This window comes from Rhipicephalus microplus, chromosome 8 (genome assembly GCF_043290135.1).
Source record: "Rhipicephalus microplus isolate Deutch F79 chromosome 8, USDA_Rmic, whole genome shotgun sequence".
In the NCBI taxonomy this organism is placed as follows: Eukaryota; Metazoa; Arthropoda; class Arachnida; order Ixodida; family Ixodidae; genus Rhipicephalus; species Rhipicephalus microplus.
Genome location: NC_134707.1, coordinates 102,160,187 through 102,176,375, shown reverse-complemented (window position 1 = coordinate 102,176,375; position 16,189 = coordinate 102,160,187). Strand labels below are relative to the sequence as shown.

Here is a 16,189-nt window from a genome sequence, read left to right as displayed (position 1 = left end):
TACCGTGGCTAGTCTGTGCCGCAAACGCCGCTTCTACGGAGCACAAGATCTTTGCGCCCGACGTGCGTCAGTGCCGACGAAAGAAAGACTGAGCGACGCCAGTGCTTGGGGCTTGTTTGCTAACTTGCCCCAGGCTGGCTTGATGTCGGGAAAACTATAGCGTTAAATATACGACTTATAAAGCAATATGAAACAGCGAACGAACAAACAGTCGTCGCACAATACGAATAGCGTAATGAGTGGGTTCCCTAATGCTTCAACCCACTACGAAATTTTGTTCTTGTCCACTTATTAACTGTGGCGTATACCCACATCAAGCATAATTCTTCATCGTTGTCAACCACTGAATAAACAATTGCTACGAAATTCGTTGCAACGACTTAGCGAATACTACGCTTTTCAGAAGAATGACTAAAAATAGCATAGCGAATGCCAGCCTACTACTAAAAATTTATAATAATAATGCCGTAGTAGATATCAAGCAAGTGTGCTTGCAGCAACTACCCATGAGTGTTTGATGATATGTGGGGTTTACCGTCCCAAAACCACCATATGAGCCCAATGAGTGTTTAGAAAAGCGCCATAAAATCCTCTCTTCGAGCTTTCGCTGTGACTGTGCTGCGCCTTTTACGCAGGCCTGGCGTTTGTTTTTTTTACTAGCAGACGCTGCCTGCGTTGCCTTGAGAGGCTAGAAAGGGGGGGGGGAGACGCAACAGTTTCACGGGTGTCTTTTTGAGTCAGCCTAAGCGAGCATGCGTAGTGGGGGTGTGAACGGCGCCAGCGCCTACGTTGAAGCGCAACATATCGTGCGACTAAGAAATGTTCCGCATTTACCAAAATTAACTTCCTTCTGGAAAACTGTCAAGTAGCCACTGGATCTAGACCTCCAAGGTAGTGCCGGTGAAGTATTTCTCCAGTGCGTTGTTTCACAATCTAAATTTGCACCGTGCACATTACCTAAAAGTGGACTATCGGGCTCTCTGTTCAATCAGAGTCTTCTGAGTATGATCGCCCATTAATAGCGATTGGCGTGTTCCAGTACGGAAACATTCATCCATCACTGCGTGCTTTGCACTTTCTCTCGTTTTTCTCCTGTGCAACGTCGCGCTGAGTGGGAGCATCGACGTCGCCACCAGTGTAAGCGTTAGCACCCACTGCTTCACATATAAGCAAAGTTTACCTTAGCGGGATATTACGTATTTTTTAGAGCCAAGCTCCTTAACCCGTACGCTGAGCGCCCCGTCGTACTCGTATGTAGCCACCTCTCGTTAGTTCTTGAACCGGCCGCAGAGGGTGGTACTTGTACATATTGGTACGTAAAAATGACACGAGGCGTGTCTATTTAGAATCTATATTGAAAAACGCGTATAGCATCGACTAAGATGGAAGACAGCACGCACAACTGACAGACCTCTTCCTTGTTGTCGTCTTCTGACCATTGATATGTCAGCTACGTTGCATTACACCCCTCCCCCTTGGTGGTAAAAGTTCCGCCTCGGGGAGCATTAAATGTGTTCTTCAAGAGTCAGGTGGTAAGGTTTTAGCCTGCTAACGTGCAGAACATCACTGGGTGTGGTTGCAGGCAGGCTTGTGGTCTCAGATGCAGGAATGATCTCACAGGTGACGTCGGTTACCTGGCGGATGATACGGTAAGGACATATGTAGCAAAACAACAACTTCTTTGATAAGACAACTCGAAGAACTGGGCACGACAGGAGAACGTGAAAACCGGGTGACAAGCGAACATCAGCATGCCGGCTGTCGTAGATGGATTTCTGGGTGGCTTGCGAAGCCGAAAGTCTAGAACGGGTGATCTGACGTGCGTAGTCAGCATGAGCAATAGCGTCGCGTGCATATTCGGTTGACGGCGTTGTAGTGGTTGGAAGTAGGGTGTCGAGTGGTAACGTCGGATCACGGCCATAGAGCAAATAAAAGGGCGAATAACCAGTGGTGTCGTGGCGTGAACAATTGTACCCGAAGGTCACGTGAGGTAGCGCCAGGTTCCAGTCATGATGGTCGGAGGACACATACATCACGAGCATGTCCGTGAGAATGTGATTTAGCCGTTTGGTAAGGCCAATTGTTTGGGGATGGTAAGAAGTGGTCAATTTGTGCTGCATCAAGGAAAGCGCAGAACATTATCGATTACACGGGACAAAAATGCACAGCCGCGATCCGTGAGTAAATGGCGAGGAGCGCCATGGTGTAGGATGACATCGTGGAGCAAAAAATCTGCAACGTCAGTAGCAGTACTGGTGGGGAGCGCTCGAGTTATGGCATACCTAGTCGCGTGGTGTATAGCAATGGCGACCCACTTGTTGCCCGATTTCGACTCGGGAAAAGGACCGAGAAGATCTATACCAACACGGAAGAAAGGTTCGGTTTGGATAGAGATCGGTCGAAGAAGTCCAGCCGGGGGCGCAGTAGGTCGCTTCCTACGTTGGCATTTATCGCAGGAGGACACGTAACGGCGAACGGACCGGGCGAGACCGCGCAAAAAGAAGCGGCGAGATACACCCAGATGACCAGCGGCTTGTTCATCGTGAAGCTCGTGCAGCAGGGTTGAACGCCAATGTTCCGGCACGACAAGAGGGAGCTCAGGGCCGTCTTGCTGGAGGCTACGACGGTACAGCGTGCCATTCAGGAGGACGTACACGCAAAGCGATGCGTCGTTCGGAGCATATTCGAGACGGTCAATAAGTTGTCGCAGAGAAGCATCACGCCGTTGTTCATCACTAATCTGAAGAAACTGGGACACTGACATGACGCTGAGGCTAGGCTCGATGTCTGATTCGTCGGGCTGATCAACAGGGTAGCGGGATAAGCAATCGGCGTCGAGATGGAGACTTCCAGACTTATAAGCAACCGAGTTGGAATACTCTTCCAGGCATCATGCCCAACGGCCAAGTCGTCCAGTGGGCTCCTTCAGAGAAGACAGCCAACACAGCGCGTGATGATCATTGATGACACGGAAAGGCGTTGTTGAACAATTAAAAATTTGCAACGTGCGCATTACCTGCAAGCCGGATTCTCCTGTCTCTCATTCCTCCTTAGCAGCCATTGACATGTACATTGAGCACTATCTGACAAAAAAAAAGGTTGCTACGTTATACTCGCTGGACATAACCTCCTTGGTTTTAGAAAGGTTTAGCGAGCGTTGGGCCGCAGTGCCATGAATACAGTGAACTAGTATATACGATGAACTCGAGGTGGTTAAAGGTAGGAAGTAGACACGAAGCGCAAGCCGTAAGATAGTGTGCATGTGCCACCTCTCGTTTAGTCCTTGGAATGTCCACTGGATGGCGGTGCAGATACGGAATATGTGATGACATTTGCGAAATTGTGGTACTTGGAGAGTTGAATAGATGGACGAACGGACACACAGACAGATGCATGGACGGACTCACGGGTGGCGGCACCGACGGATGGACGCATGGACGGACGCAGGGACGGATGCATGGACGAACGCAGGAACGGACGCACACATGAACGTGCGGACGCACGAACAGACGCACGCACGTACGGGCGAATGAACGCACGGATGGTCACACAGACAGACGCATGGACGGACGGAAGCAAGAACGAATGGACGGACGGATGCTTCGCCCCACTCTCCATCATTCACTCCGTGAATATGCTTTCATTTTTTTTCTTTTCGTTCTCTATGATATGCATCTAGTTGTAAGAATAAAAATGGCTAGAAAATGTATTTATTTACTATATCAATTTATTTATTTGGTCACACTTACGTCGCCATAAGATTTTCTGGAGACTGATGCACACAGGTGGCCACATAGAACAATTATAGGTGCATAGAAGAATACAAAAGGATACTATAGAGGGAAAAAACACTTCATACATATGAATTTTAGGACTTGCGAAAGGGTGACGTTATGACCATATATTTTGCACATCACTATGCTTTCAGATGATGAACCATTATTATTCAAAGTAATGTTGTGAGCATTCTTCCAGAACAGAAAAAAAAGTCATCCTTAGTTTCAAAGGCGATATAACTTTGGACGCAGTGCAAATGATGTCTTAATTTAAGAAAAGTAATCTTGAAATGAGTAATGTACTAAATGTGCCATATACAGTTAGTCAGTACGCTAGAAAATTTCCATATGCTTCTTCAGCACTTCCACCAGAAAATGGCCAATGTAGGCTAATTCTCGACAAAACGTGGAAAGTCGGAGCACAGGCTGACAATGCTCCGTAAGCCTCTTGCGAAATATCGCACCGGGAACCTCTGACGACTCCAATATTTTCTTTACGATCTGGTTCTATGCCTAGAGCACTGTCTATGTGGCAAGTCACAGTAATTTGAATGGCGGCTGTTCGGAACAGGTGGCGCTGGATGACGCACTCATGTTTAGGTGCACATATTATACTCCATATAATGGACGGGAAGGGACCACCACCGTAACTCGATGGTAGAAAATCGGACGCCTTGTTTGAAGGTTCAAGGTATTGAGCCTGTCGGCGGCAAGTGATCTTTTCTTGGTCTTCTTCTTTTTCAGCTTCTCATTCAAGTTACTTCTATATGTTTGCTGTCAATGGTTTTGTTAGCTTTAACACGGTGTCTCACACAGAAAACGAACCATTAAATTTACTCTCTCCTTAAGAATATCCTAGTGTCTTTAATACCTTCAGTTATTCTCACCAAGGTATAAGTATACGCCAGTATATCAATTTAAAAATTTAGGTTGAATGGAACAGCATTTGTTTTAGCAGCGTTTATAAAAACCGAATTCACCTCATCCCAATTCGTAGTTGTTCTACCGCGTCTAGAAATAGTGTACTTAGATGAAACGAGTCGTCGTATTCAAGGACCAAGCTTCGTCGGAACGAGCAGTTTCGTGATTATCCGCTTATTAATTTATTCGTAAAACACAACTGTTGAGTGCGAAGCATTTATTAGCGAAGTGTGGCGACTTTAAGCGTATCTATCTATCTATCTATCTATCTATCTATCTATCTATCTATCTATCTATCTCTCTATCTATCTATCTATTTATCTATCTATCCATCTATCTATCTATCTATCTATCTATCTATCTATCTAGCCACCTGCGACGTTTAGCCCTCCTGGCTCTCTCAACAATGGTATCGATACCAAACTTGGTATGGCATAACGTGCCTGTATGAACAACAAATTTTATTATTCAAAACATGAAAATGATGACATGTATGTCTTGAATATCTTGATTAACCTTTCATGGCCCTGAAGATTTGGCAGTGGTTTCGTTCACATGGCTTGTTGCAAAACTGGTATGGTATGACACGATTGCATGGCGAACACAAGCGACAAACCCTAACATGAAAATCATGACATGCGTGTCATGTAACTTGACTACATGCCACGCACCTGATGCGTTCAGGGCCGTATCGTTAGCGTCACATATACCAAGTTTGATAATACGTTACGTTAAGAAATGACGACAGTATGTGACTTGTGCAAACATGATAATCATGAGATGCTGTGGCATGTAGTAATGTTGTGACATGACACAGCATCTCATGATTATCATGTTAATCATGAGGTGCTGTGTCATGTTACAACATTACTACATGCCACGCTCATGATGCGCTGGCGGCCGTCTTGCTAGCTTCACATATGCAAAATTTGGTATCACGTGGCGCCAATGGATGACGAAGGCATGTGTCTTGTGCAAACATAATAATCATGAAATACGTGCCATGTGAGAACATGACTACATTCCATTGTCAAGGTGCCAATACATTTCGATGTGACGCGGTGCGCGTGCTTTTTCGTTGCGTCACGCAAGCGTTTCCACGCCAGGCGCCGGTCCTGTCATGTACTCCCAGGCGCGCACTGCGTTGCGTTATCGCATGTGCGTTTCAGTGTGTCCGGCGTCCCTCCGTCACGAAAAGAGGGACACGCATTGTTGTCTGGGTAACGCATCGGCACGAAATGCAGCATGTCGCATTTCGCGCTGGTTGCCGTTGGGCCATGCCGACGGTCACTGGTCACTCCGGTCGCGCTTGGCTTCAGACTATGGAGTGCTCGCGTTTTGCTTACGTATCGTCGGTGTGCCTAGCGTTTGCACGCATCAACGCTGCATTGGAGTGTATTGGGTCCTTCATGATGCGCCCGCGGCCGTTTTGCTAGTCGCACATACCAGATTTGGCGTTACGTGACGTCAATGGATGACACTGGTGCAATCATGATAATCCAGACACGCGTGTCATGTAAGACGATGACAACATACCACGCTCAAAGCGTGCTCACGGGTGTTTCGCTAGCTCCACGTATAGGCACCGCACACTGACCAAAGGGAACTGCGATTCACACTGCCCCATCTCAAAGTTTCTGACATTCACCGTTAGGGGCACGCCGAAAAGAGACGCGTGCTCGCTTCCCCAGTGTATCCCGAACACAATCCGCCGGCAGAGTCAGGTTGCGAGACACGCGTGTCACTTTCCATTTTCACTGATGCCGTCTCAAGGTTTGTTTTTTTATCCGCTAGGTTATGTATTCTGGCGCTGCAGTCAGACTGGAAATCTCGACTGAACGGTGCCTATACTAAATTTGGTATCACGTGACGGGAACAGATAACACAGGTAAACGACACATCCATACGTGATAATCATGACATGGAAGTCATTTAGTAACGTTGCGCTGATTTTAAAGAGACATATGAACCTTTCTCATTAGTGCTTCGCATGTCATTGATTTCCTCTGTACATGGGACTGCCAATGCTTTATGGGCTAACTTGTAACGAATCAAATAAATTTTGCATCTATATGAATTGGCGCATTTCATTCCTTTAAGGGCTTATTTTTACTTGGTGATAACAATCTTGCTCCTTTACTTCTTATTTTAGAGACGAGAAAGTTTTATATTGAGTTTCGAAAATGGTCAGTGTATATTTTTATCTGCCTCCTCCTGGAGGCCCATGCTGTTAGCAATGCCATATATAGAAAATATAAATAATAGTTGACTTCTCTCACCTCCTTTGGATCGGCATAGTACGGCGGCGGGTGGTCTGTGCAAGGCATGAAATACTCGTAGTAACTGCTGTCTGTCGGTATTGCATAACTTTGGGGGACGTAGTATATTCCTTTATAGCTGAATGAGACGGCAAGTGGAATTGAGAGATTCAGATTATTGACTTCCCGAACAACCGCCATGGCCTCGTTCTGCAATCATACGTGAAAAAAGAGATACACTCTGATTGGCTAACATATGCGTAGGTGATTATGCTGTGTGGAAAAATGAAATAAACCAGTGCACTACTGATCGCTATAAGGCATGCTGTCTAGCAACTGCATCCCATCTTCGGAATCAAAACTCTGGAGCACTCACCCTGTGCGAACATTATGCAGGTCTGTGAGTTCATCACGTTTACTTGTTCCTCTCTTTGTTTCTTTTTTTTCTGTTTCTTTCCTTTTTTTCTCTCATCTATTTAGTTACAAATCACGATGCCAACTCACCCAACCCAGTCGGCATTGTAGGCACCGACTACCTTTTCGCTGCCGTTGTCGTAACGTTAGACGAACCCTTCATATTTAGGGGTCAATGCATTGTTGTAACGTGAAACGGGAAGGTACCTCGATATCACACGGTGTTTCGGTAGCCGGAAACGCTGTTCGCCGAAAAGTGCGCTATTGGAAGAGGTTGAATTATTGGAAAATAACGTCTACAAATTGGCGAGCACAAATAGTCCAATAGTTGAAACATATATGTGACCGGCACAACTTCATGGGATGCAATCATGTGCGCTCAGAAAATTGGCTGGTTTCGCCACAGAGCCCGTATTTTCGTGCGAACGACCACGCTGTTCTAGAACGTAGTCCATAAGCCTCGATAGAATGTTTCCCAAGCCTAAATTTACAGCAGCAATAGTGTTGTAGGTTCCAGAGACGGCACGTCTGCGAACTACATTTCGAACTAAATTCCTTCAGCCTCGCAATAAAAATACTGGCAAGCGATTTCTACGCGTGGACACCAATGTCTGTTGGCAGCTGCACTATATTGCATGACGAGTGGAGTCCATACACGTAAATATGAAAACTGTTAGACAGTAATAAAATAGAAGAGCTAATTAATGCAAAATTCTTCGTTAATTGCTCACTCTTTCCTCCCATGGTAAAAGTATGCACTTCATCTCGGAGGGATACCTCCAGAAGATTTGGGGCAGTGCAAAAAGAATCACTTGCATACGCTTGAAGGGGGTATCTCAAGAACAAGGAAAGCGTCATAATACTGAACAATGTCGTTTAGATTGTATGGCTGATTTCGCATGTGCTATAGTGTTTTGTTTCTCAATAGCCTCTGGAGCCTTTCGTTCATAAATATCTGCCGGTATACCTCGTCGCTGGGCCTACGAAGCCGACGCCGACGGCGTAGGCTCTGACCAAAAACTAAATTGCTCTGGCGCACGCAGTGCGTTCATCGCAGAAAGACATGGTTTACTTACAAATAACCCTTCAAGCTTTTCAAAAGTAACGTGCATTATCGTGATTGTATGTTAATTTTAGAAATCATTCATATATCCTGATTTATGCATCATTTAAACAAAGCGTGGTACATTTTCAAAAGAAAATAAAACGCTATGGTTTGACTCAAGCTGATCTTAGAAATGAAGTGGATGTACTAAACGTTCAAGTAAATACGTACGAACGGTCAAGTACGTACCTATGTATAGCCAAGCACATAAAATGCACTAAAATGTCTAGTACACCACAGTGCCCATTCACCATCATCATCATAAGAAGCAGCAGCAGCCTGCCTACACCCGCAACAGGGCAAAATCGTCTCCCTTTATTCACTAATCAACCCTGTCTTGTGCTTACTGCTACCATGGTATGCCTGCGAACTTTGTATTTGCTTCGGCCCACCTAACTTTCTGTCCTTCGTGAGTTCGGCTTCTCTGGGAATCCCTTTATGACCAGTGGTTATCCTGCCTACGTGCTTCCTGGCCGGCCCATATTTATTGCTTCTTCTTGATGTCAACTATGTTATCCTCAACCCCGGTTTCTTCCCTGGCCCACTCGCTCTTTTCTTGACTCTTAAAGGGGCTTTGGCACAAAATTTCGTGGCCGAGATAGCCTGTGGGGTTCATTCTCAACCACTTTCGTCTATCATCTGCAAAATATCAACAGCGAACATAGCTGGGAATGTATAGTAAAGGCTTCTGAAGTTTGCAAGAGCTGCCGACTCCATCGCGCTATTGACACCCTCGAAGGGCACCCTTGAGGTTACCACCTACTTCCATCGAGTTACCGTGCTGCAGTCAACAAAACAAATTATGATGACGCCATAGCCGCCATATTTTTAACCGTGTTTGTTCCCGCAGTCGATACTTTTTGGCGGCTGGTTGCGAGTGCGTGGCCGTGGTGCACACTTACAAAGGTTTGCGTTCGGCGACACTGCAGTCCCATTTCCTATACGAAATTATTTCATGATGCGGATTGTGCGGAAGTGTGTCACAGGTTTGTGTGGTGGCGTGGTCAAGATCTGCACACGCTAGCTGGTGACAGTTGCGCCCAGTTTTTTGAGCTCTCTCAAACCGAATCTGAAACTGATCGATAATGAGGGACCTGTAGTTATTTTCTGTCGCATGCTGTAGCAAAACATTGTGTCATGTCATGACCAACAGGCACCCAGCAACGCATTGCAGCCGAACAACGCGAGGCCAATGCTTTATTGTCGGTGCTCCTTTAAGGTTACACCTATCATATTCTCTTCTATCTCTCGCGGCGCCATCCTCACTGTATTGTGAACCTCTTTTTAAGCCTCCAGGTTTCTGCTCCGTAGGTAAGTACCGGCAAGATGCAGTAGTTATATGCCTTCAACTTCAGGGTTGCTGGCATATTACCATACACGATTTTGGAATGCTTGCCAAGTTTGATCCACCCAATCCTTATTCTTCTAGTTATTTCATTCTAATAGCCCGGCTCATCAGTTACTACTTGTTCTTAGTACACGTATTTCATTACAACTTGTAGCGTCTCTCTACGTATCGCCGTGTGCTGTTGCACGGTAGCTTAGTGTTGTGCATCATAGGTTCAGACCTACTCTTCTGCTTTCTATGTCCAGTTTAGTAATCATGAGCTGCAATTCGTCCCGTGAAATACTCGTCAAGGCAATGTCATCAATTATTGAAGGTTACTAAGACACCTTCTAATTACTATTATCACTCACTACTCCCAATATAGGGCCCTGAAAACTTTGTGTAAACACGTGGTGAATAGCATTGGAAAAATCTTGTGTACTGCCTTGCACCCTTCTTTATGGGGATTCTTTCGCTTTTTTATGGAGAGCTATGTCAGCTAAAAATCCACTGTAGATTTCTTTCAGTATGTTTATGAAGAGTTTCCAAATGCCCTGATTGAGTTGTGCTTGCATTACTACTGTTGCCTCGACTGAGTCGAACACCTTCTTGTAATCTGTGAAAGGTATGTATAGATTTGGTTGTATTCTGAGCATTTCACTATTACCTAGTTATTAGTATGATAATGGTGTATTTTTGAGTAGCCAGTACGAAATCTTGCTTGGTACTTTGGTCAATTGAACTGTAATGTCGCCCTCAATTTAGTAGATGATATAGTAGATAATACGTAAGCTGATCGGCCTGTAAATTTTCAAGTCGTTGACGTCTCCTTTCTTATGAATTAAAATGATTTTCGTGTTTTTCGGGGATTCCGGTACCCTTTTTGCCAAGCGCCACTTGGTATAGAAGGTGGCGTAGTTTTCTCAAACGATTTCTCCGCCATCTTTCATCAGGTCCAATGTTACCTTATTCTCACCAGCGTATTTGCCGCGCTGCATTTTTTCTAGGCATTTCCTTACTTTCCCTGTCGTCACTGGTAGGAAGTCAAATTCCTCTGGGCTGATTGTCGCTTCTTACGACATTACCCTGGTTGTTTCGGCCTTTGTACAGCTCTCGTTAGAAATCTTGCGCCACTTTAACTACCGTATCAAATTTGGTTATTAGATTGCTTTGCTTGTTTCTGAATGCATACATCTGAATTTTGACTATGCACAAGTTTTCTTTGGCAGCTCTTATACCGGCGTCACTTGGACACTTAATCGCGATAAAGGTGAGCCGGATCGGTTTTCTTCATCGCGATCAACTTTATGACCACTGCTAAACGGCACAAGCTAATCCTGTTCGAGCTTGGGTCAGACGAAATGCAAGAGGTGGTGCTTGCATTTCGCTAAGCATGTCACTGAGAAACCTTGGCAACCAAGATTGCTATAGAGCCCTTTATCATCAATGTTTTATTCGTGTGAGAACCGCCCAAACGTCAAAAACTTTCCGTGCCACAACAAAATTAGTTTCATAAATGCATTATTCAATAGAAAATTTCTTGCCCTTTCCTGTATAACCGTGCGAGAGTCTTAATATGTTTTTGCTATTTCTGATGGCTCCCACTTGTAGCCGTTTAGTCGCAGCGAATCGTCAACCTCGTTGTACGCGCCAGAGTTTCACTTCTCAAGTCTTCCAGTCCCTCCCGCCAGCGGTCAATTACTGTAAAGATGTCTTTATTCGACCACGAAGTGCGCATACGATGCGACGTAGTCGAAAGGCTCGTGACACTCACAATCAGTTTGCTTCGAGGTGCTCCGACTGCTCCGATGGTGCGAGAGTTAAGCCAAGCGCGGAAGGCAATGGTCATCTGCTTATCGTCTGCTTCTCCCATAATTACATGCGGTCAATACGAATCCTAAAATATGTGACATTTCAGCCAAAGTTCAAATTTAAAGAGTTTAGAATTGACTTTTTTATTATCATCTTGTTGACTAATTGTTTCTTTATTGAACTAAGCTCAATTTTTTTATTTATTGCACTTTCAACAAGAGTGGCCAGGGGATGCAGATGACAGTGGAACCTCAATCTCCCTGCCAGATTGCGATGCGCGGATCGCGATAGTCTTGATCCTGATCGCACCTAATCGAGATTCAAAGTTACAGTGGAGCAGCACCTAATTCCGATCGTTCTCAATCCGGATCGACATTGATCGCGATAAAAAATGCCCATGTGACACCGGTATTAGGCTTCTGCCTCTTTTGCAGCCTGCTCAATTCAGAAGTCTTTTTCTGCCAACCTTGGCTTTTATGTACAATTGAATATGCGTTGTAGTTTTCCGAAAAGGAGCGAAAATATGAGAAAATACAAGTTTGAAGAGGTGAAAAATTCATGAAGCAAAGTATGAGGAGAGTATGCGTTTCCATAGGCAAGCTTGTCTTGCCCAAGGCTGGGAGCTCCAGAAGAATAAGTCTGCTTGAGCTGATGTTTATTCTAGCAATACCCCATGTTCACAAATATTTCCCTGACAGGATTTTTTTTTCTGTTATGTCATAATGAATGTATCCAGTCTACACTTTAGTTAGTGATGCCAGTGAATACGTACGAATGTGTGTCCATAAGTGTAATCTTTGCCACGGGTGAGGTTCGAAGGTAGACTGTCCACGACCACCGGGAATATTCGACAATCTTTGAACTTCCTCACTGGGTAGCTAAGGTGTGCAATGGCGACGAACATTGATGGAGTGAACACGGTTCTGAAAACAAGCAATCAATACAGCGACATTGATTGACTGAACGCAAACTACGTTCTAGATTTATCCACTTAAATCTAGAGTGCGCGCCTTCGGTGGGCATACATACTCACCGGTAAAGCCTGGTGTACTTATACAGGAAAATATTGCTATAGCGAAGTAGCACCCTAATTAGTTCTACTATCAGACAATTTAGACGTGTAGCCTGTCCAAGAATTTAATGAGGTGACTTCACGGTGCGACACATAATTGTTCCTTATAAGTGAATACATGAACGTCGTCTTTGCCTTGATATAATTTACTGATATGGAAGAAAGAAAAGTTTGGAAAGAGTATTGTGCAACACAATGAAATAGAAAGTGACGAAAGTTGTATATGTGACGGAACATGTAATTCCCATGGGGGTTTCCGTTATTCCCTTAGGTGATGGGCTCCTGAGTTCGTTTGCGTGCTTTTCATAAGTGAGGCCGGAGTGACTCTGTCAATTTTATTCCTGCAGCCTTTACTAGAATTATCAATATTCGCAGAAGCAATAAGTGGATGAGAAAATTAGCTGCCATCTTCGTAAATGAATAAATGTTGCGACATGATCAGGTAAACAAATGCCATATATTCTTTCCTCATCTCCGCTAAAGAGAGCTCAAGTGGTTTCTAGCCCAAAGATACAATTTTAATACGCGTGGATTAAGCTGAAGTAAAGCTGCTCAGCGGCACGTGCGTGTCAAATATTCACTCTCGTAATTCTTAACGGCCTTCGGTAAAAGAGGTTTGGTTTGTCAAAATCACACACTCCAGCGTACTTACTTCTGGACCATTATCAACCACATACCATAGAATACTTGCTGTAAAGTGCTAAGATATGCAAATCATATTGTCGAGGACTCACTTCATCAATTTCAGGATCGGGTAGCCGGCTGGATCATCAATAGACATGCCAACAACATAGAATAACGTCCTCGTGCTTGTAAATCTCGGCTTCAGGTAGAGATACAGCGCCTGGAAACAAGAAATATGGTGAGCAAAACTTGTTCTCGTTTCGCCAGTCGTACTGACTTACAGTAACTTATGAATGACGTCTCCGCTAGCTTACACTTTGCAAATGTTAGAAGAAAAACACGATGGTGGAACTGGCGCGTGCAACGACCAGCCCGTGACTAGCGCTTGACTGTTTAGGGCTAATAAGAGCGAAGTTGAACCTTAATACTTGTGAGACTACTCAATATACGTAACATTGTGTGTGGCTGAAACCAGTCATCTGACAAATTATCTTGTCTTCAAGGCCACGTGTGCTTCTCCAAAAAACCAGATGGCATGCCATCCTATCTTTAACGCAGCAAAAAGTTACATCTCGTAACAGGTTGTCTGAGGAAGATGCCACTATTGCTGCATTAGAGAAGACGAATTGTCGAAAGGTAGGCTTCAGTAAACGCCGTATTCAATATTTTTTACCTTGGCCTCAAGCTTCAATCTTTCTCTTATTCGGTATCTCACATGAGCGAAATGGCACCATGGCATTTTCATGGTGGGAATGGTATTAAAAAAAACATTCTTCGTGGTGTGTTATCCGAAGAGAGGAATAAAGAGCGAGCTTGAGGAAACTGGCATGAAGTTGAACGTGACAATAAAATGGAGGTCACAGAAAACGTTCAATTATTAGCAGTTCTCATTTAGCCAGAGCTCCGAGTGTTCATAGAGTCATAAAATGTGATGAAAAATAAGTCTTATGAAGGAAAAGCACGGAGTTCTTTGTTGTTCTATTAAGGGAGGTGAAGTGGGACATTGAGGTCAACAACTAGGTTGTAGGTGATGTGGAAGATAAATCGCAGAACCATGTAATAGGTTTATTGAAAGGCTTGGGATCTACATGGCCACATTAGGTGTCTGAAATAAACCCTTGCACGATAACTAATGCTTCCAAAAAAGCAACTCATACAACAGCCGCTCGAAAAACATCAGAGAGAACAGATATTTTATCTGTTGGTGGAAGTCTTCATGGATCTTTTGGCGTAGCGTCAAACTGTGCCCAGAAAGAATTGTGCTATGATGATATAGATGAATCGCAGGAACTGGAAACGCGCTAACTGAAGTCTCAAGCAGCCACGCAAAACGCGCGATGTTCATCGAAACCCCGATATCACTGCATCAACAAACAGATTTTAGTTGAAAAGGCAGTTGAGCCCTGAATAAAATGTGAAAATATCATAAACGGCATTTGCGTCAAGCGTTTTACGCGTAATATGCGTATCACGCGTATTACCCATGATGCCGCTAGTCGTCGTGGTTTTCAGTTTGGAAGAACTACCAAACAAATACACCTATAGCCGCCGGCTTAACACCAACAGCCCAGCACAGACAAGAAAAACTATGTTTGCGAGGACTGATCAACAAACCACTCCTGTAAAAGCTCTATAATTGTGGTTGTTGAACTCCCTTTTTTCTAAAAACCCAGCAGAGCTGAAATACCTTGTTGTATAAAGAGCATTGCCACCTCATCCTGCTACATTACTCTAGTGACCTTAGCTGGTTTTGACAGTTTAACTGAACCTCAGGTGGTCTGAATTTCTATAGGATTTTGCAGCATGCCTAATAAGCATGACACACTTTCAACATGGGTACTTGTAGAAATAAAATACGGCCTCATCACACAAAAAAATTTCGCTGAAGTGCTTTTAACCCTCGCTCACCTTTCTAAAGTGTTTCACGAGGCAAATGAAGATTCAGAGTGAGACGAACATTTTGGCATAATACAGAAACCGTCGATTCAGAGAGAAGCTAGGTTCGTGATAATTTCAGCCAAAAGCAGTAAACTTTTATTGCATTCTTCTTTATAAGAAAACCAAGTAATGGTGAAAATGTAGAAAAAATCCAAAAAGTTTGTCAAGTTAAAAATGAACTCTTTTACGGCGCATATATTGTATAAGAGTAATAAATGCAGTACTGATTGAAAAAAGAAAGTCTGATGTTTAGACAGGGTAGGTAAGCTTCAAGTAACAAAAAGTCACTGTCACAAGATAGAACCTTCTATCAAAATACGACAGTTACAAGAAGTTATCTTGGCTTCAGTGTCCACCCTCTGCTCAACTATATCTAGCCGAGCGTTAAAGCTATGAGCTATGATATCTTTGTCAGACCCTGGATGATTTAGATTATGATTCTCCAACATTGGGTAACATTACGTGTGCTATCTTCGTTCATTTTTACTGGAGAGCTAAACAACACTGTTATTGATAACTGCACTGTTGACAAATAATTATAAATTGCATATATTGCAGTTTTCTGAAATTGTAGCGAGACTAGTAACATAATACCTTACGAGAAAACACACGCACATTCTGGCATAGTGGGTGCGCGTAGACAAGCCGTAGCTGCAATTATAATTTATAATTAGAACACCTTGATAACTCAGAACACCTTTTCTGACTTTATAAACGAAACACGACAGTCGAACAGGAATACAGGAATACAATGTGTGTTGAGCTACATTAACTTTTAGAAGGAGTTCAAAACGTGAGGCTACAGCAGCTGTATCTTTTACGTATCTTACTATCTTCAATAACTCCGAGGAATATGGGATGCACTGAACACAGAAGCAACTACATAAACTAAATAAGCTAAATGACTTGTTGGCCGATAAGCTCTGAATTTATGGGACGCTA

General features: G+C 43.9%; 1 protein-coding gene across 1 annotated transcript in view; it reads right to left on the bottom strand.

Moving 5' to 3' along the window:
* LOC142768693 (uncharacterized) overlaps positions 1-13,672 on the bottom strand; it is a 58,448-nt gene extending 44,776 nt beyond the window's left edge. Inside the window, exons 1-3 of the mRNA XM_075870704.1 lie at positions 13,420-13,672; positions 12,386-12,536; positions 6,977-7,165 (exon numbers count right to left, since the gene is read on the bottom strand). Of these exons, the coding sequence (XP_075726819.1) occupies positions 6,977-7,165; positions 12,386-12,536; positions 13,420-13,466 (387 nt within the window). The 5' untranslated portion in view covers positions 13,467-13,672. The remainder of the gene's footprint in view (positions 1-6,976; positions 7,166-12,385; positions 12,537-13,419) is intronic.
* Positions 13,673-16,189: the final 2,517 nt, after the last annotated feature.